Source organism: Carcharodon carcharias, chromosome 15 (genome assembly GCF_017639515.1).
Source record: "Carcharodon carcharias isolate sCarCar2 chromosome 15, sCarCar2.pri, whole genome shotgun sequence".
Taxonomy (NCBI): Eukaryota; Metazoa; Chordata; class Chondrichthyes; order Lamniformes; family Lamnidae; genus Carcharodon; species Carcharodon carcharias.
Window position 1 is genome coordinate 21,782,511 of NC_054481.1, and position 22,754 is coordinate 21,805,264.

Consider the following 22,754-nt stretch of genomic DNA (forward strand, 5'->3'; position numbering starts at 1 on the left):
GGGGTAATTGATTTAAAGCACTTCCCCCTAACCACGGCTGCTGCTGGTGCAGGTGGATGGCCACATCTGCGGCCAAAATGGCGTCCTGGCAGCTGTGGCCATTTATACTTTCAAATCGTTTTAAAGTGCTGAGAGTGCACTCCATCTTGAGGCATCCTCTCACTCCATTACCTGTGCCAGCAGGCTCCAAATCTCTCTGTTTTGGGGGGTCGCCTATATTGGCTCTCCATCATTAGGATCCAGCTGCCATCCTTAGTTGGGTGGCAAGTCCCTTCCAGAGGGCAGGATTTTGCTCTTGGCGTGTGGGCTCAGCAGGGGCAGGCAGAGGAGGTCGGGAAGTCGACTGCCGCCCGCGATCGGCTCCGCACCACAATTTCACGCCGGGCGGGCCAGTTAAGGCCTGTCCTGCACGGATCTCGAGCGGCAACACTCAGAAAAGAGGCCTGTGCGGGCTGGGGGAGGAGGGAGAGCCAGGCCCCGCGCGCAGTTTGAACATGCACGAGAAAGAGTGCTTCAATCTCCCTGAGGCAACCCCACGCCTCAGGGGGATTGAAGCGTTGTGTGTAAAAAAAAATGAAGAGAATAAAAATTTAATAAAACATAATCTCCTCATGAGCTGGGTCATGTTTTCAATTCAAAAATAAAGTTTTTATTTAATGTTTATTTGCTTTAGGAAACCTCATCCCGCTAGGTTGGCCTGGCAGTGTAAATTTGAATTTAATTAGTTTGTTAATGGCCTTAATAGGCCTTTTAATTATCGGCGGGCACACAGCCAACTCTGGGGTGTGCCCGCCGAACGAAATATCGCGAGACTGCACAATGACGTTGGCACGCATGCCCAATGTCATCACGCATCACTTTACTCTGGGTGAATATTACACCGAGGGTAATATTCTGCCTCATGTGTAGAGCACTCTCTTTATGAAGGAAAACTTCCTGATTTCAGCACCAAAGTTACCTTTTACTAGTTTGAAGCTATGTCACTTTGCCTTACTCCCACAAGTTAATTTAAAGGAACACTCTGGATTTGATTTTTTTTACACCATTTAGGATCCTGTATACATCTCTAAGATTGCGTCTCAAAGTGATTCCTGGGGATTAAGATAGCTGACCATTTCGCCATCAGGTCCTGACTATTTGCAGCGAGTTAAAGTGTCCTTGTCCTCTTCATGTACGAGCTAAGCAGCACGGCAAGGTTTTGTTTGGGAACAAGTTGAGCTTGTCACTGCAAGAACCAGACATTTCAGATAGCAGAACAAAAACAGAATTACCTGGAAAAACTCAGCAGGTCTGGCAGCATCGGCGGAGAAGAAAAGAGTTGACGTTTCGAGTCCTCATGACAGTTCTGTCGAAGGGTCATGAGGACTCGAAACGTCAACACTTTTCTTCTCCGCCGATGCTGCCAGACCTGCTGAGTTTTTCCAGGTAATTCTGTTTTTGTTTTGGATTTCCAGCATCCGCAGTTTTTTTGTTTTTATTTCAGATAGCAGATTGGGAAAAAACAGGGACAAGGCCAGAGTGTATAGGACTCACCTTTAGCCCATGATGTATAAATATCGGGCTAGTGGCCAAGGTTATTTTACAGCTCTCAGGATGTCCAGATCACCCAGCTTGACATTGGAAGTCAAGGTTAGATCAACTTGCAATCCAGGATAGCCAGGTTGTATATGTTATGATACTAAAACTATTACTGGCACCTTCAATAAAATTACTAGTTAGTTCATGTTAACTTTAATAAACTTAACCTTTGCTTGGAACCTTGGCTCCCTGACTGTCTTTTGGACAGTAGTCACCCGCTTGCAGTGAAGGACATTAATCTCTCCAGTCTTACTGCATATTTTAGACCCATGATACCTGAGGTCCGCCATGTGGCCTTATTTGAGGAAGGTATTTCAACAGAAGAGTAAATTCATATTGATTGACCTGTTTTAATGGTTATCCGCAGCTAAACCTTATAGCGCAGTGTCGATGTATGTATTAAATACACTATACATGCACTGTGAATAACAAATATTCCCGAGCTGTACTAGAACTAATAAAAGAGCTGTAATGCGTTTTTGTAACTGTAGATGTGCTGGCTGGCTCACAGTGTCTGAATTGATTTTTAAATTCATTAATCTCAGTTCTGCTGATGTTGCATGGTACAAATGGTATGTACTTCATAAGTTACCAATCGACCCCAGTATTCACAGTCAATGAAAAAGATGTATTTATTTATTTTGCTGCATTGCTTTATCCTTAGCTTGCTCATTTTCTCCCTTTCTCGACTGAAGGTACAGACATCTTTCCAATGTTACAGCCAATTATGGCCATTATTTTGTGAATTCTAACTTTGAGCGCCATCAGCCTATATAACTGTTGAGGTTCTTGCAGCTAAATTCAATTCCTTCCTCAATGACATCCACAAACATATTAGCTGACCAAATACATGTTTCTGAGACCTGTCCGAACGCCCAAACGCTCCCTATCAGGAATCAGCTAACTTAGCAAAGATTGGGGATTATACCTGGTCTATACATGTCACTATTCACTGAACAAAGTCACTATCTCAACACTGGAACCTATTGTATTAGTAAAAATACCTGGAAAAACAGCATCCACAGTTTTTTGCTTTTAACCTATTGTATTGGTTCTTGGCATTCCAATGATTATACACCATAACCTCTCCAGTCTGGAAATCTATTGTTCAGAAACACCAGTGGTCCGGAAAATGTTTGAAGAGACCAAGCAACTCACAGACTCACCACTCAATTGTTTGGGCTCTGCAACAACTGAGAAGGCATGGGCTCAGTCTAGATAATGAACGTTGAGCTTTGTTCTGTGGTACACAATATTTTTGGACTGTTTTGTAATGTTATTGTCTCTGTTTTATGCTTCAAGTAAATATTTCTATTTATGATGTTTTCCAGTTCCCACACTTGTGGTTAGGCATTCTAGCATCATTCTGTAATCCAGAAAGTTCTGAAATCCAGAAAGGACTTTGTCCCAAGCATTCAAGAATGGAGAGATTACAGTATATTAAGGATTGATCTGGGCCTTACTATATTCTAATAAATACATAATATCTAGCGATCTTATTTTTTGGCTTGTGGAGTCTGGGACTGAATGTTCCAAAAATCTATTGCTGTTGCTGATCTGCTGATCCTTCATCACAGTGACTTCCCAAACTGTTCATATTTGACGAGATTGAAGATGAGTTTCTTTGGCCCTGCTCCCTCTCCATCACCGAAACTTCAGCAGAAGTCCTGCTGATACCCTATTTACCTGCGTTAACTGGGCTTCCACCAAAGTAGCTGTAGTGAAGCAGGAGAGGACCCATGAAACTCTGTGATGGTGTGCAATGAGAAAGTACCAGGCTAAATCCCATGTCTTTTCTTCTCTCTTGTGTTAGTCTGAGATGCTTTTGCAGCATCAGTCAAATCCGTGTATAGTGGACATTGCTGGAAAGACGCCCTTGGACCTGGCCTGTGAATTTGGCAGAGTTGGGGTAAGTTCAGGATATTGAGTTCACAATTATCACTACGATGGGATATTATTGGCTATTGCTAATTATTGCTTACTGCTAAATATTGCTTGCTGAAGTGAGAGTTTGCCATGGTGTGAAGGGTTTCAGTTAAATCTGAATATGTGTACGTCAGAATGCTGTCTGTTTTAAGTTCTGCTGTGCCTTCCTGTGAGAAATTGGATCTTCTGCTGTTCTGGAGATGGGGAGAGGACAGAACGGTGGGGTGGAATTCAATATTTCGCCTCCTCTCTTCCAAATTACCCAGTGTTGTTTTTAGTTTGATGATTTAGAATTCCCACATGTTCTATCCCAACCCTCCTCACAATGTCCTTTGAATCTACCATATTTAAGAAAACCTGTGATTTTGTTTCCCGATCACTGTAAGAAATGCATGACATTTTCAGGTTATGTCCACTTGTTATGCAACTCAACCCCTTCATTTTTGTGATTCAAACCAGATTTCGGATGCTCGTGTTGATACATTTGCATTGCTTCGGTAACATCTAACACCTGTGACTTTCCTGTCTCTGAGCTGTGTAAGCTGTCAGCCTGGGAACAGGCTCTGCACCAGGTTACCAAAGATGATGATAGCAGGGATATGCTCAGAAACTCTGACTATCGTGTTCCAGACCAGCCAGCAATTCATGGCTTTTTTACAGGAAATCCACAGGAAATGTCTGGGGACTAGCGATTCTTAGCTTTATATTGATAAGCTTATTTAACAATGCAGTAATGTAAGTGATATGCAAGAGCTCCATCTGCACAATGAGCCTTGTTACCATGACAATCGCAAAAGAGCATTCCTGGTTTACAATCCAAGACACATGTTGAAATGGTAGAAGAACAGCCCCAGGAGTGATCCTTACCTTATTCAGTTCTCATTTTCGCATTCTCTGATTTTAATTGCTGCACTGTGCCATGCCTTCAGCTGTCAAGGTCTGAGCTCTGCAATTCTCTCCTTAAACCTTTCTGTGTCTCTACTTACTTAAAACCTACCCCTGTGATCAAGCTATTGGTTGCCTGTAATATCTCTTTATGTGGCTCGGTGTTAAATCTGGTTTATTATTTTTAAGGTGCTATATAAATATGAGTTGGCATTTTGCTCTTGTTCGACCTGTTGGTTCTTTCAATTTTAATGTTAACTGAGTACCTTGGGTATTTCACTCAGGTGGTGCAGTTACTCCTAAGCAGCAACATGTGTGCTGCCTTGCTTGAAGCAAAGCCTGGGGACATTACTGATCCCAATGGTACCAGCCCCCTACACCTGGCTGCTAAGAATGGACATATCGACATTATAAGGTTAGTTGCACCTTGTATCCTAATATATTTTTCTAAAACTTTTTTTTTAAGTAGTTTCAAAATGGTCTTTGTGTCTACTGCTGCTTAATCTTTACTGGAAAACCGAACAGTATAAATCATAAGAAAGATAATTGGAAGAGTAATTGTTGATGCTGAAGTGATGTACTCAAGAGATTGCTGTTATGTTACCCACATAGCTTGTCATAGTGTGCAGCCAATAGACATTTTCTTCCATCTTTTCTTATCGCTTAGGATTTCTGTGTGTCTGCAGAAGATGAGACAGAGGTGATGGCTCTGTTGCTTGACCAGTGATCAGTAGAGGCACACAAGGGGTTATCATCTTGTCCTGTGCTCTGTGCATTTTCCATGAGCAAAATGGAAGAGGCTAGTTCTAGTATAGGCTGCTTGTCGATGACACCAACATTGTGGTCAGCTGGTCAGTACAGACAATGTTGGAAGGATTGGAGTGAATCTGAACAACTTTTTTGGAAGATGCTAGGAAAAGAGGAAGTGAATGGAGAATTTGTTTTCATGAAGATGATTGTGCAATGTGTAGTGGGACAGGAGTTTTGAAATATGTGTAATTAATGGACTTGACAGGGTAGATGCTGAGAGAACGTTACCCCTCGTAGGGGAATCTAAGAACTGGGGGGCACAGTTTTAAAATAAGGGTTCTGCCATTTATTATGGAGATAAGGAGGAATTTCTTCTCTCAGAGGGTTGTTAATCTTTGACAGCAGTGGAGGCGGGGTCATTCAAGGTTGAGTTGGACAGACGTTTTGATCTACCTGGGGTTCAAGGGCAATGGGAGAAGGCTGAAAGGTGGAGTTGGGGCATCAGCCATGCTCTTATTGAATAGCGGAGTGGGCTTTATGGGCCAAATGGCCTACTGCTGCTCCTATTTCTTATGTGGGTATGGTTTGAAGTGGGAAAAGGAAAGCAAGTTAAGAATGCATATTGATTGTTCCTTGAAGGAGGTTAAAGGGTGATTTGTTTGGCATTTTCAGGATGTTAAGGGGAGCAGATAAGGTAGATGGAGAGAAACTATTTCTGCTGGTTGGTAAATCTAGAACTTGAGGGCAAAATCTAAAAATTAGAGCCAGCCCTTTCAGGAGTGAAATTAGGAAACATTCCTTCAGGAAAAGGGTGGTAGAAGTTTGGAACTGTCTTCCACAAATGGCAATTAATGCGAGATCAATGGATAATTTTAAATTCGAGATTGAAAGATTTTTGTTATCCAAAGGTATTAAAGGATGCGGGGTAAAGGTCAGGTACATGGAGTTACATCACAGATCAAACATGCTGTCATTAAACAGTGCAACAGGCTCAAGAGGTTAAATGGTCCCCTCCTGTTCCTGTGTTCCTATGAAGGTTTCTAATCAGCGTGAGCCTGATATCATCAAGACTAATTACACTCTGAGATGCATTTCTATGACAATTAATTATGTTGAAGCAAGTTATTTTTACTTTGGTGAACTCATTACTTGGGATTTAATTTACAAAGAATTACATAGAATTTGCAGTACAGAAACTGCCCATTTGGTCCACATGAGATTCCACCCACTCTACTTCATTTTAACCTACCAGCTTAATCTTATAATTTTTTTCTCCCTCATGTACTTACCTAGCTTCCCCTTAGATGCATCTGTACCATTCGCCCCAACTACTTGTGATACAATGCATAAAACTTTGGAGACATCACATTTGAAAGGTCTGAGATGCACTGGGAAAAGATTAGGGAAGAGCAACAAGGATGGTAACAAGGTCTGAAATACTTAAGTGAAAAGTTGATCACTGAATTGATTCCTTGCACTGAAGGAAAATTGAGAAGAAATGTGATGTAGATCTTTAAAATACTGAATGGCTGGGATAGTGCCAATGTTTGTACGTTAGTCAGCTATGGTGACAGGACCAGGGGCAAATGAGTACAAAATTAGCAAGCCTAGAGTTAAACATTCCTTTGTCATTTCAACTGTCAATATATTGATCTAGGACTTTGTACACAATGGTAGATTGTTTTTAACCCATGTAACTTTGAGAAGAGTAACCTGAAAATATGAAGCAGCACTCATAATGCCAAATACGGACTTGTTTGTTTTATGTTAATTAGAATTCAGTTGGTTGCTGTTCAAGTGATTGTATAGGACTTATCTAAATCTAAAATCAGTGATTAACTGATGTAACTTTCTACTGATTGCATCTTCACAAGTTGTATGGGTTTCTTGCGGCCTGAACAAGCAGTTTATCAATTTAAAAATCGCCAAGACCTCCATAATATCATTCAACTCCGTCCTGCCTCAACTTGCCCTCTGCTAACACTCAACTCTATGCCTTTGTTACCTATAAGCTTGACTATTCCAATGCTCTTCTGTCAGCCTCCCATCTTACACGAACTTGAGTTCCATTCAAAGCTCTTATACTTATACACCAATTCCCATTCATCCATCACCCCTGTACTCCAATTTGATTCAAGATCCAGCAATGCCTCACTTTTAAAATTCTCATCTTTGCTTTCAAATCCCTCCATGGCCTCATCCCTCCCTATCTCTGGAATCTCTTCCAGCCCTCCTAAGTCTTTGCACTGCTCTACTTCTGGCCCCTTGCACAGGGCCGATTTTAATCGCTCCACATTGCTGTTCATGTCTTCAGTTGTCTCGGCCCTAAGCTCTGGAACTCCTTCCCTAAACATCCCAACACTTTACCTCTCTTTGGTCCCATAATTTGCTCCTTAAACCTAACTTTTGACCAAGATTTTGGTCAAATATCTTGATTTAATATCCTGGTTTAATATCTCCTTATGTGGCTCAACGTCAAATTTTATTTGATAACCCTCCAGCAAAGTGCTTTGGAGCATTTGCAATTTTAAATGTGCTATGGAAATGTTGTTTTCTGATAAATTGTGCATTGAGCAAATACTAGCAGGCACAAATGGAGTTTTCTGCTGACCCACTGGAATCCAGTGGAGCCTGCCTTGCTAATATTAATTGTTGATCGTCTTGTTGTGTTACTTGTCTGGAAACCTACCGACAAACTAATACAGCATCTATAAACATTACCCAGCTGACGTTTTTAGTAGACACAAGGCTGCATTTTGATAACCTGCTGCAATTTACATCACACCAATCCAAAAAGTGGTGCGAGGGAACCAAACTACTTAATTTACTTTGCCAGCAATTAGGGTTTTGCTTAAAGCCTAAATTACTATTTTATTGCTTCTGAAGTTCTTCTTATGAAAGGTAGTTAATCCATCAAGACTTGCTCGTTGTATTTATTTAATATTGCACTCCATATTTGGCCAAATGATTTGTGCTTCATATCTCTATTTCAATAAATGCATTAGTGGCTGTATGTGTGCTCAGTGTATAATATATCCATTTGAGATGGTGATAATAGTGTAGCACTAGGCCACGTTTAATGCAGCAAGTATGTTGCTATAAATAAGAGTAAATGGTCATGTAAGTATCCAAGAGCAGGGTGTAGATCAGAATCACCAAGGGAGCAAGGATTGGAGAGTCAGGGCTATAACAATATAGATTTTCCTCCAGTTGATGTTTTTGTCTTTTAATGCCTCATAATAGATGTACAGTCTCGCTCAAGTTTTATAAAAATTATCGCTTCTGGGAACTGGAGGGATAAAATCTGCTGTGAGATGGTTAGGATACAAAATAGTTGTACAAAAATCCAAACATGGAACAACATTAAATGTTGCAAATAAAAACAAAGTTCAGCAACACATTTGATCTGAAGAGAAATTGGCTCTGACCAGGATCACTATCTGTATCTAGTAGCGACAGGTCTGAGTGTATAGGGATAGGGACACGTAAAATGAGATTGCACAGTTAAGCCCTTAAAAAGACCAATACCAAACCTGTGGACATTGTTGGGTGTCATCCCTCAGTCAATAGTTGCATTCTCATCACTGATTCATAAGGTTGGGGGTCTGTACCATATTCCAAAGACCTGAGCACATGCTCAAGGCTGGCACTTAGTTGCAGAACTGAGGGAGTACTGCATTGTCAGGGGTGCCATCCTTTAGAAGTTAAACAGAGACTCTGTCTGCCTTCTGAATTGGGCATGAAAGATTCATGGCAATATTTCCGAGCTTAGCAACTGGACACCGGACAATGATGGGCCGAAAGGAGTGCAGAAGATGCCGAATTGAAGGAACGCAGACTGCAGTTCTTTTCCCTTGTTCTATTTCTAATGGCAAAGGTGAAGAATGTTGCTTCTTGGAGCTACCTAAGCTCTCACACCTCTCACTCCCCCTTTTAGGATGTTCCTTCAAACTTAACTCTATGACCAATCTTTAAGACACCCGTCCCAAATCCTCCTTTGGATGTAGGTGCCAGTTTTTGTCTGAGTACATCCTGCAAAGCACCATGGGACATTCTACCGCATTAAAAGCGGCACATAATTGCAAGTCATTCTTAATGTTGTTGTGTGATTCTTGAGAGGGTTTCGCATTGATTTTTTTTGATGTTGAACGCTGACACGGAAAGAGATTCAAGTTGGCACCGAGCCAACTTATAATGTTGTTCTTCAAATGGATGTGGAGCTAGGTCTTTGATTGAGCCTGGATTTGGCATGGCAGACTTGACAAAGAAAAGATTGAATCCTACCAGAAGCCAGAACAGCTAAGCTGTTCACTGATCCCAGCAAAAACCAGCAATAAATCTTAGAAAAATCCCAACATGTACAAACCTTCCGAACGTTACCATTCAACCAATGTAAGAGAAAAATAAACCTGCATTTCTATAATGTCTTTCACAACCTCAGGACGTCTCAAAGTGCTTTACAGCACATTGAGTACTTCTTTTGAAGCGTGGCCAGAGTTAAAATGTAGGAGACCCAAGAACCAATTTGCGCACAGGAAGGTTCCATAAACAACAATGTGATAATGATTGGATAATTTGTTGGTCAAGGAATAAATATTAGTCAGGATACCAGGGAGAACTCCCCACTAGTGATTTTTTTTCACAGGGCGTGCGCTTCTCTGGCTAGGCCAGTATTTTTATTGCCCATCCCTAACTGCCCTTGAGAAGGTGATGGAAAGCTGCTTTCTTGATTGCTCAGGTCTCTGGCCTCAGAGGTGAGGGCGCTACCCACTGAGTCACAGGAGCATGCAAAGCCGGTGCTGCCTCTTTCTGTCTTACAGTCAGTCCTGACTGACTGTCATGTAACCCCTCCAAACTCTGAGAAGCAACAGCTGTTGCAAGCCTTCCTTTTCATTGCTCCCTCAATGAGATTACTGTCACGGTTCTCTGCCATTTATGATCCGGATGTTGTCAGACAGCCTCTAATCACCAAGCCCCATTGCTGTCTCCTTTTCTCCTCGAGTCAAAAGCAAATTGCTTTTTTAATAAAGGACATCACACTCAACTGAATGATGTAATAGTGTTGATTCAGACAGTTGAGTGTGCCAGACTGATGATACTGTCATACAATTCCATCCATGACCTGCTTCAATATTGACAGGACTATCAAACTCTGCATAATCGGTGACTGTGGCTCTGTTATCTGCCCTTTCTGCCATTGTACAAATAGACAGTCAGAATCTCACATGCACTTTGCATTCCGATTTTTGCTGCTATTTTTCTTTAAAGAAACTTCTGACTGAAAGTCTCCCTCCTGATTCAGCGTAACAACATCCTTGGCTGTGTCACAGCTTTGGGTAAGTGGGAGGGTCGAGTTAACTAGAAAAATAAATCTCCATGACAAAAATTGTGTGATTCACAGTGATGCAAGGTCTTTTCTAGATTTCAATGATTAATGAATCAGGACAAATAAGAAGCTGGAAACTAAGGGGCCTTTGGATGAAACAATCAGCGAAATGTGTAGAGAAATAGGAAAGTGCAAATGACAACTGCCAGGAAGGATTGGTCTGCATGACATTTTCCACATTACACGCAGTTAAAGATCAATGCTCCAGCTACTCTCTTGCAAATGGCAATGAATATGATTGTGGCCTTCTCCCTAGTCCTAGCTTCCTACATGTACACATCTGCCTTACTCCCACATAGTCCAGCAAACCGATATCACAGCTGAAAGTTATGGATTTGGATCTTTTCAGAACTAATGTAATATAGAAGAAAGAATTTGCACTTATAAAGCACCTTTCCTAAACTCAGGACATCCCAAGACACTTTCCTGCCAATGAAGTACTTCTGAAGCGGAGTCACTGTTGTGATGTAGGAAATGTGGCAGCCAATTGGTGCACAGTAAGCTCTGACAAACATCAATGTGATATTGAGTGGATAATAGTTTTTGGACTCAGGGATAAACATTGGCCAGGACACTGGGGAGTACTCCCCTAGTCTTCCTGCTGGAGCGGGCAGATTTTGTTTTAAGTCTCACCCCCGAAATTGTTTTGTGTGCAAGGTGACTGTTGTATAATATGGGGCCCAAGACAAGTTATCCTGAACAGCTTGTGGACTATTCTGTTCCTTTTTAGCCTGATGTCAAATTTTGCCATGAATTATGATCGTTGTTACTCTGTGGAAGCTAATTAAGTTTAAAAATGACAATCACTCATATATGGTAACATCATTAGAATTTTGGAGACCCTGAGGATCATTAGGAGTGGACAGCTACAATCTATTTGCTACCAGATTCTCTACTCCTCCTAGAACAAGCATGGAGATAAAATGCAGTGATGACTCCATTAATTTTGTCCCTGTGCATGTATTGATGTAGAAACAAAGTTAAATAGTAGGGGGTATAGGAGGAGAAAGTGTAGCCAGAGCTCCCAGTGCTGGAGAAGATCCATGCTGACAAGTTCATACTGTAGGAAAATGCTAGCCACCCCTTTATTTTAATGAGTATTTTAAAAATAAATGGATAATATCGTATCTACTTTACCATTGTTGGCACCTAATTATAGGGGGACAGTAACATAGTGATAATGTCACTTGATTAGTATTCCTGAGCCTTGAATCCTGCGCTGGAGACACTAGTTCAAATCTTACATTGGCTGCAGGCAGAATTTGAATTCAATTCTTAAATAAATCTGGAATAAAAAGCTAATCTTATTAATAATGATCACAAAGCTGCCAAATTGCCATAAAAACCCACCTGGTTCACTCATGCCCTCCTTCAGGGGATGAAATCTGTTACTCCAACCTGATCTGTACTCTGGGTGGGGAACTTCAATGTCCATCACCAAGATTGGCTCGGTAGCACCTTGACTGACCAAGCTGGCCGAGCCCTAATGAACATAGCTGCTGGACTGGATCTGCAGCAGGTGGTGAGGGAACCAACAAGAGAGACAAACATACTCGACCTCATCCTCATCAATCTGCCTGCCACAGATGCATCTGTCCATGACAGTATCAGTAGGAGTGACCACTGCACAGTCGTTGTGGAGACAAAGACCCGCCCTCACATTGAGGATACCCTCCATCGTGTTGTGTGGCACTACCACCATACTAAATAGGATAGATTTCAAACAAGTCTAACAACTCAAGACTGGGCAGCCATGAGGTGCTGTGGGCCATCAGCAGCAGCAGAATTGTACTCGAACACAATCTGTAACTTCATAGCCTGGCATATTCCCCGCTCTACCATTACCCTCAAGGCAGGGAATCAACCCTGGTTCAATGAAGAGTGCAGGGGGGCATGCCAGGAGCAGCACCAGGCATACCTAAAAATGAAGTGTCAATCTGACTACTTGCATGCCAAACAGCATAAGCAGCAAGTGATAGACAGGCTTAAGCGTTGAGCTCTGCGGTCCTGCCACATCCAGCCATGAATAGACAATTAAACAACTCACTGGAGGAGGAAGCTCCACAAATATCCCCATCCTTAATGATGTGGGAACCCTGCACATTAGTGCAAAAGATAAGTCTGAAGCATTTGCTACAATCTTCAGCCAGGAGTGTTGAGTGGATGATCCATCTCGGCCTCTTCTGGAGATCCCCAGCATCACAGATGCCAGTCTTCAGCCAATTCAATTCGCTGCACGTGATATCAAGAAATGGCTGAAGACACTGGATAGTGCAAAGGCTACGGGCCCTGATAATACTCCGGCAATAGTACTGAAGACTTGAAGAATTTGTCATGCCCCTAGCCAAACTGTTCCAGTACAGCATCTACCCGGCTATGTGGAAAATTGCCCAGCTATGTCCTGTACGCAAAAAACAGGACAAATCCAACCCAGCCAATTACTGCCCCATTAGTCTACTCTCAATCACCAGTAAAGGAAGACGTCATCAACAGTGCTATCAAGCAGCACTTGCTTAGCAATAACCTGCTCACTGACACCCAGTTTGGGTTCCGCCAGGGCCACTCAGCTCCTGACCTCATTACAACCTTGGTTCAAACATGGACAAAAGAGCTGAACTCCAGAGGTGAGATGAGAGTGACTGCCCCGACATCAAGGCAGCATTTGATCGAGTGTGGCATCAAGGAGCCCTAGCAAAACTGGAGTCAATGGGAATCAGGAGAAAAACTCTCCACTGGTTGGAGTCATACCTAGCACAAAGGAAGATGGTTGTGATTGTTGGAGGTCAGTCATCTCAGCTCCAGGACATCACTGCAGGAGTTCCTCAGGGTAGTGTCCTTGACCCAACCATCTTCAGCTGTTTCATCAATGACCTTCCTTCCATCATAATGTCAGAAGTGGGGATGTTTGCTGATGTTTGCACAATGTTCAGCACCATTCGTGACTCCTCAGATACTGAAGCAGTCCATGTCCAAATGCAGCAAGACCTGGACAATATCCAGGCTTGGGCTGACAAGTGGCAAGTAACATTCGTGCCACACAAGTGCAGACAATGACCATCTTCAACAAGAGAGAATCTAACCGCCCCTTGACATCCAACAGCATTACCATCACTGAATCCCCAACTATCAACATCCTGGGGGGTTACCATTGACCAGAAACTAAACTGGATAAATACTATGGCTACAAGAGCAGTTCAGAGACTAGCAATCCTGTGGTGAGTGACTCAACATCTGACTCCCCATCTACAAAGTACAAGAGAGGAGTGTGATGGAACACTCCCCACTTGCCTGGATGAGTGCAGCTTTCACAACACTCAAGAAGCTGACACTGTCCAGGACAAAACCGCCCATTTGATTGGCACCAAAACCACAAATATTCACTCGCTCTGCCACCGATGCACAGTAGCAGCAGTGTGTACCATCTACAAGATGCACTGCAGGAATTTACCGAGGCTCCTTTGACAGCACCTTCCAAACCCATGACCACTACAAGGATGAGGGCAGCAGATAAATAGGAACATCACCACCTGGAAGTTCCCTCCAAGTCACTCACCCTCTGGACTTGGAATTATATCGCCATTCCTTCACTGTCGCTGGGTCAAAATCCTGGAACTCCCTTCCTAACAGCACTGTGAGTGCACCTACACCACATGGACTGCAATGGTTCAAGAAGGCAGCTCACCACCATCTTCTCAACAGCAACTAGGGATGGGCTATAAATGCTGGCCCAGCCAGCGAAGCCCACATCCCGTGAATGAATTTTTTAAAAATCTGGCTACATGTGCCTCCAGACCCACAGCAATATAGCTGACTCTTAACTGCCCTCTGAAATGGCCTAGCAAGCTTCTCAGTTATAGGCAGCTCACTACCACCAGCTCAAGTGAAGTAGGAATAAGTGCTGACCTTGCCAGTAATGCTTACACCTCACGAAAGAATAAAAACATTTTCAGAGTGGAGGATCATTCTTTTCATAAAACAGCTCTTGGATTTCATGCATGTGGCTAAATATTTATTTATTTAAAAAAATATCTTTCAGCAGTTTAAATGCAGAGACAGGATTTCAAATTGCCTCTTTATTCTGTGATAAGTTTTAATTTCCTCCCTTTATCACATTTGTAGAATTTTCCTGCACAGAACTACAGCTACTCTGCCCCTGGGCCTCAGGCATGATGTATGAAGCTATGTTAGTAGCAATCTTGCATATGGCATTCACTAACTGGACATATTAGACTGCCTTCCTGCGTTATGGGTGTTCCATTATGAGAATGCATGTCAACATGTCACATTGGAATAAATCTATGGCCGGGATTTTCCAGCCCTGCCGGGACGGGTTTCCTGCGGTGGATGCGGCAAGCCATTCAAATCTCCATTGCCTTTGGATGGACAGAGAGATCCCACCAGCAGGTGGGAGCTGGAAATTCCTGCCCCATACGTCATCTTTTCGTTATGGGAAAACAGTGGGGGTAATTTTCACCTTCAGTATTTGGGCTGCAATCCCTCGCCTGTTCTAGAACCTTTACAATTCTCATTTCCATTAAAATTTCAGCTGAATATTGCCAGCATTTTGTTGATGATGAGAAAATGTAAGAATTGGAATTACTGACATATGAAAGAAGTGGGAGACAGAGAGAGAGACACGGATATATATGAGAGATAGAGGCAGTCAGACAGAGTGAGAGAAGGACTTCCTGGGAACAGTTGCAAACACCAAATTTAATAATCACTGAAATCAGTTCAAAAGTTACAAACTAGTGCTGCCAGTTCTGGGAAGTTCCCCCTGGGCCCAGTATTGTCAGGTCTCTTTTTCCCACTCCCCCTCCCAAGATACCTGCCTCAGTGCCAGCAAAGCCTAGAACCATCCCAATTGCTGCTATAAGATGGAACAACTTTGCATATAGTGTAACCTCAATCACCACTCCAACACTACTACATTATTCCAGCTGGTACATCTTGACTATCTCTTGGTGTATTCCCAAGGGGTAAACAAATGGGTGAAGAAATAAGACCACTACTGACCATTTTCACATGGAAACGGTCATGGAATTCAATCCCCAAAGAACTGGCAAAAGTCCCAAAGTTCCATTTCATTCAAAGGAAATCTACCTTATTCAGTCACCACAAATCAGCAACTGTCTGCTAACTCTTACAGGGTCCTCTTATAAAGCTACATATCCATTAATATACCCTGAACACTGCCATGACAGGCCTGGTTGTGTTCTTGTAAATTAATTTCTCAGAGTAATATTCAGTAATATCATTGCTATGTGGCGACATTCATCATGTATGATATCAGCTTCTTCATAAATTATGCAACACCAGCCACAATGCTGTACAGGTCACCTGAGAACTTGGCTCTCCCATGACTACAAAATGGTTTCCAGGTGTATCTGACAGCAGAGTTGGCCATTTACGTGTATTATAACTGGTGCTGTTCCTCCATCATCACCCAGGAGCGTGACCTGTCAGGGAAGGTCTCCATATTACTGATGGCTTTATTTATTCTACAGTTCTGTCACTGGAATTGGGGGTTGTCTCTAGTGCAGTCATCATAAGATAAATGTGGAAGAGCAGGCAGAAAGTGTACAATTTGTGGGTCGTTTTTGGTTTATTAACAGTGAGATGACTTTAAGAGTACAATTTGCAACTTTGGCAGAACTCAGCCAGAGTGTTAAGAGGAAGAACAAGAGCTATGAATCTTAAACATGTTCACTGTAACTTAAAAAAATCCAGCCTTGCAACTCTTCTTGGAGATGTGCTCATGTGACCTGGGTTGCCATGGGGGAGAAACTCAAACAGAAACCTATTGAAATACCAAGGGACAGTGTTAACACCTTTATTAAGCGTCTCAAAGGCAAAGTACAGCTGTGTTTTGAGAAGTTGAGGAGCAGCTGGGAGAAGCAGAGGACTGTTTTTTGTTAACAGCCAAGCAGAATGCTGCTGAGAGTTTGCTTTCTGTTCGAAAAGACTGGAACAGAATAGATGGAGCTCTTGCAGATTTAAGGAGCAGTGAGTTGCCCAGTTGGACCTTGTGGGTGAAAATTGGATCCAGCAAACTCAGGCTGAGTGAAATGCTTTTTGAAGGACACTGGAAATTTTGATCTAACTTGGCAGGGAGAAATTACCCTGCTGGAGAGCTGGGAAATTCTTTGGAACTCTTCCTGTAAGGCTACATTTCTGCAAAGGATATGCAGCACTTCACTTGTACCTCTTTTAATTTGGTCGACTGTATTCGCTGCTCCTACTGTGGTCTCCTCTACATTTGGGAGACTAAACGCAAACTGGGTGACTACTTTGTGGAACACCTTTGGCTGTTCCAGAAGCATGACCCGGACCTCCCTGTCACTTGCCATTTCAACACCCCATCCTGCTCTCATGCCCACATGTCTGTCCTTGGCCTGCTGCAATGTTCCAGTGAAGCCCAATGCAAACTGGAGGAACAGCACCTCATCTTCCGATTAGGCACTTTACAGCCTTCCGGACTGAATATTGAGTTCAGCAACTTCAGACCATGAACTCTCTCCTCCATCTCAACTCCTTTTTTAATCAAATTTTTGAAGTCTTTTTTATTTTTAAATTTTAACTTTAATGTTTATTCTTATTTATTTTAATTTTAATTTTTTATTTATTTTTATTTATTGATTCATTTTTCTTAATCCTTTTCCCCCAAACTCCCCCTGGCCCCAACACCCCCACAGGCCCATGTGTCACTTGTTTCCATGTTGTGTTTTCACAGAGTGCTCACCCTTGTTCTGCTAATAACACATTCTGCCACTATCAGCACCTTCTTTAGTCTTTAACACTACCATTAACACTCCCTTTGTCTTGTGTCCATGACATCTTTGTCAATCTCTCCTTTGTCCCACCTATCCCTGACCTTCTATCTTGCTTCACCTGATCCACCCCCTCTTAAACAGTATGAAACCTATCACATTTCTACTTCTCTTTAGCTCTGAAGAAGAGTCATATGGACTTGAAATGTTAACTCTGGGTGAAATTTTCTGTGCCCACCAGCGTTGGGCATGTTCAGTGGCATAAGCGGACAATGTGCATAATCAGTTTCACGACGGTGTGAAACCAGTTCACGATTGGCTCAACTGTCCACGTTGGCATTTCACAACCGCACACAAAAGGGCATGCATTTGGCACGCTGCACTTTGAGGGGAACTCAGAGGTGAGTGCACAGTAACGTTGTGCAGTGCTCGCCTGTTGGACTTCAAGCTTGAGGGACGTTGGGGGTTTGGGTTTAAGGGCAGCCTAGCCTTCGAGGTGACTTGTGGGGGATAGCAAGGGCAGCCCTTCCATTGAGGCAAATTGTTTTGGGGCCTGGGGGACGGACAATATATATGATTGGCTTGGAACAAACTGTATTAATGACTTGGATGAGGGAAGTGAATGTACTGCTGCCAAGTTTGTGGGTGGATCAAAAATAGGAGGTGGGAAGACAAGTGGTGAGAATGACATAAAGAGTCTACAGAGGGATAGAGACAGGTTAAGTAAGTGGGCAAAAACTTGGCAGATGGAACATAATGTGGGAAAATGTGAGCTTATGCACTTTGGCAGGAAGAACAGAGGAGCTGAATATTATTTAAATGGAGAAAGACTGCAGAAAGCTGCAGCACAGAGGGATTTGGGGGGTTCCTGTGCATGAATCTCAAAAAGGTAGCATACAAGTTCAGCAGGTAATAGGGAAGGCAAATGGAATGTTGGCCTTTATTTCAAAGGGAATGGAGTATAAAAATAGTGAAATCTTACTAAAACTATACAAGGCACTAGTTAGACCACACCTAGAATACTGTGAACAGTTTTGGACCCCCGTATCTAAGGAAAGATATACTGGCATTGGAGGCAGTCCAGGGAAGGTTCACTAGGGTGATCCCGAGTATGGAGGGATATTCTTACGAGGAGTGGTTGAGTTGGTTGGGTCTGTACTCATTGGAGATTAGAAGAATGAGAGGCGACCATATTGAAACATGTAAGATTCTTAGGGGGCTAGACAGGGCAGATGCTGGGAGGTTGTTTCCTCGTGTGTGGAATAATCTCAGAGTAAGCGGTCACCCATTTGAGACAGAGATGAGGAGGAATTTCTTCTGTGGGTCTATGATTCTGTGGGATTCTGTACCACAGAGGGTTGTAGAGGCTGGATCATTAAATATATTCACAGCTGAGATAGACAGATTTTTAATCATTAAGGGAATCAAGGATTATGGGGAAAAAGCAGGAGACTGGAGTTGAGGGTTATCAGATAAACTATGGTCTCATGGCGGGGCAGACTCGATGGGCCAAGTGGCCTCCTTCTGCTCCTACGTCTTATGGTCTAAGGGCAGCCCTGCCATTGAGGCTACTTGTGAGGGTGGTGGAGGTCAAGGCTGCCTGGGCGTTGAGGCTACTTGTGGGGGTGCTGGAGGTCAAGGGCTGCCCCGGCGTTGAATATAGCGCAAAAGCATTCAGGATGGGGAATAGGGTGGGCAAGGGGAGTGGCCTTGCTTTTGGGAAACCTGTATGAAGTGACCATTCCTCTGCAACTGAGACAGTTCAGTCACAGCCACATTGTTATGGCTGGAAGTGGGCTCCTATCCTATCTGCCCACTCAAGTAACGGAGAGGCATCAAAATGCTACCAAGTGTTCCGAAGCTTTAGAAACCCCGCCCCCTGGCATAGACTGCATAGTCATGAGCATTTTATTGAACTGCAGGACAATTGGATGACTGCACACATTGTACAATCTCCTTGCTAAAGCTGGCCATGGAGCAGTCACTGGTGGAGGTGCTCTCAGCCTCTTGCAATGTCAGCATCCTGGTTTGGACCAGTCTCCCCCGTGGTTCAAGCTAACAGTGCAGCCTTGTAGCACGGGTTAGGAGAATGCCTGCGCCTGAGCTGAAAGCACAGCATACAGTCTAATGGGCAAAGCTGCTGCCAATCGGACAGGTGGAGTGGGGGTTTTGGGCAACCATGCAGCGCACTAATCACTGGCCATCCAGGTGGTGGCCAACACTCTCCAGGAAGCATCAAGGGGCCGTCACATTTAACCAGGACAGGCTCTTAGTACACCCATGCTAACCACGTGTCTCTCTCTTTCATCCTGCAGGAGGAGTACATCAGGATCATGGAGCCTGGTGAACTAGCTGTATGCCTGATGGCCTACAGAGTGCGAAGATGATGGAGGAGAGAGTGACTGAGGCTCCAAGCTGCTCAGAGGCAAGAGCAGCAACTTCAGGAAGAAGGGGCGGCTGGGGCTCCCACATACACCGCCCAAGAGCCAAGCCATCACAGGCCAGCGCCTAGTGACAACCAGGATCTATAGACACTGCCTTTCGTTCCTGCAGATGACCGAGAACCAGTGACACTGAAGACTGCGAATGTCTAGGGAACTGGTCGCTCACATCTGCCAGTTACTGCAGGATTTGGTGTCACAGGGACTTGGAAGGCATCCACTGCCAGTGGCCATGAAAATGATCACGGCGCTTAATTTCTATGCCAGTGACTTCTTTCAGGGCTTCACAGGCGACCTCTGTGGGATCTCTCAAGCCTCCACCCACAAATGGATCCAGGAGGTCACGGATGCCATCTTCACGAGGGCACACAACTTTGTGCATTTCGCCCGGGACCAGGACAGACACGATGAAAGATTGATTGGATTTGCCCAGATCTCTGGTTTCCCACAGACGCAGGGTGTGAGTGACTGCACTCATGTGGTGCTTAGATCTCCGTCGCAAAACATGGTGGGCTACATCAACACAAGGGCCTCCAATCGCTGAATGTGCAGTTGGTGTGCAACCACCAGAAACACATCTTGCAGGTATGCGCACGGTTTCCAGGGAGTGTGCACATGCCTACATCCTCAGTCGGTCACAGATCCCTGGAGCCTTCCAGGGTCCACAGAGGCTGCAGGGATGGCTTCTCAGGGATAAGGGCTACCCACAGAGGCCAGGGCTGATGACACACATGCAACGGCCTCAGTATAATAAGGTATAACAAGGCTCATGCTGCAACTCGCAACTTGGTGGAGCAGTCCATCGGGATGCTGAAAATGAGGTTCTGGTGCCTGGACTGGTCTGGTGGAGCTCTGCAATATAGTCCACAGAGAGTGTCACACATCATCATCGCCTGCTGCGCCCTTTACAACCTGGCTCAGTAACGGGCGAGGAGTTGGCTAAGGAGGAGATGGAGGAGCTGGAAGTCTCCTCCAATGAGAAGGACACCGACAGGGATGAGGGTGAGGAGGTCCTCGGAGGCTGCGATGATGAGGTATGAGGCTCTCGCCCTAGCCAGATGAGGCAGGCACGCTCAGGAGGCCTTCATAGCTGCTAGATTTGTGGAGAATGATGACGACATGTAGTGAGGAGACAACATTAATTTTCACATTGCATCTGTGAATTTTTGACTCCAGTCTGGCTTATGGCAGTACACATACCCTCTGTGATAATGCTCCTGTCATGGAGACGCAGTGGAGGCCCAGATAGTCACTTGATTGCAGGAGGATGATGACAAAATGCAGTAAGGCCACTCTATAAATCTTCACACAGTCTCTGAGAATGTCTGACTCCTGTCTGGCTGAGGGCAGCTCACTTGCACTCTGTGATCAGGATCATATCATAGAGACACAGCCATGAAACTTTAAAAGCATCTGATCCTTCAGCACTTGAGCCCTTCAGGAGCACAGCATTACTGGTCACAGGTGCTGAAGAGATGGGGGCCAGCCCCACCTCAAAGGTGCTCTCAAGGTCCTGCTGTGTAGCAATGGGGCACTCTCCTCGGCCTGTGGAGATGGAACTGCTCAGGTCATGGAAGAGGGGATTCGGATGGGCCGGCCACTCTCGGACTCATCCGGATGGATGGCTCCAGGGTGTGCAACTGCTGATACTCCTCCCTATGGGTGCTCGGGGGCCCAGGCTGACTCCTTGAGGAACAGGGGTAGCTGGAGTGAGATCGAGCCACCATCCTACCAGTGCTGACCTCGGTGCATTGGCATGCCGGCACTTTCACCTCAGAGTGAACGCTGACAGACTCCTCCATCGTGCCTTGCAATCTGAGGAGTGCAGCGGACATCCCTTCCTGATGTTCCCAAGCTTGCCTTTGCAGCTCCAGCAACTGTGACATGACCAAGTCCAATGGCTCATCATCTGACTCGGACTCAGCAAATTTCTGGCCTTCAGCGGTCCTGAGTGCCAGAGACCTGGGAAGTTCCTGCTGCAGATCATACAGTGCAATTTGCTCACCAGATTGTGATCCCGAGGCTATTCTCAAGCTAGGTCCCACTGAAGTGTGTGCCTCTGCGCTGGTGGAGGGTGTGGGTGAGCGCTGTGATGGGACTTCAAGGAAGGTGCCTCCCAATTTCTCTTCAGAGGTTTCTTTGGGGCTTGGTTGGAGGCCCTGGGTCATGGACTGCATTGGCTATTTCCCAGATGTGCCTGCAGAAGCAAGGGGAGATAATTAGTGCATGGCAGTGGCCTGTGAAACAGGACACATCACTCACAGCATGGTTGTCTGATGGATGTTGCACTGCTGGACCCTCACTTGGTAGAGCAGCACCGATCTCACCGTCAGCACAGGACCGGCCCAGACCCCCACTGGCCAGCTGGATGGCTCTGTTTTCAAAGTCCGTGAGGATCTTGATTTCAGGTATTCCTCCACCGGTCTGTGACCTCTCCCTCTTGTTGTGTCCCAGCTTGTCCTGCATGAAAAGAGATGGAGAGCGTATAAGTAGGACGCCTGTCAGGCCAGATGATAAGTCTGCCTGGCATATGTGGGTGGCAAGTGGTCCCATGAACGAGATGTGTGTGTGAGTGAATGGTGATGTCCCTTGGACCGGGAGTGAGTGAGCTCCCTGTGGATGTGTGATGGGTTTGTGAGTGTGTGAGTTGAGAGTGATGAGGAGGGTGAGTTACCCTGGTAGAAGGAGGAGATCCTTCATCCTCTGGCGGCCTTGGACGGCTGTCCTCTTTTGAAGAGCGCTGGCGTTGTCCACCAGTGCCACCGCCTCCCAAACCAGATTAGTGAGGTTGCTGCCCATCCTGCGGCCATTGTGGAGGTCAAGGAAATCCCGGCGGGCCTCCATGGCATCCAAAACACGTTCCAGTGATGGATCACTGGGAGCTGCGGTCTTTCTGCCTTTCAGGACTATGTCTCCCCTGCAGCAGTCGTGGTCTGGAAACATTGAGATGTGTGCGTGTGGCTGCACTTTAAATATGGCGCCCTGTGTGATGGAAGGTGGGGAGTGAGAGCCCACTCT

The 22,754-nt window shown here is 44.6% G+C and overlaps 1 protein-coding gene across 1 annotated transcript in view; it reads left to right on the forward strand.

Annotated features, from left to right (window-relative positions):
• Positions 1-22,754, forward strand: part of caskin1 (CASK interacting protein 1) — a 651,886-nt gene that overhangs the window by 497,090 nt on the left and 132,042 nt on the right. Inside the window, exons 5-6 of the mRNA XM_041206678.1 lie at positions 3,392-3,487; positions 4,674-4,804. Coding sequence (XP_041062612.1) covers positions 3,392-3,487; positions 4,674-4,804 — 227 coding nt within the window. The remainder of the gene's footprint in view (positions 1-3,391; positions 3,488-4,673; positions 4,805-22,754) is intronic.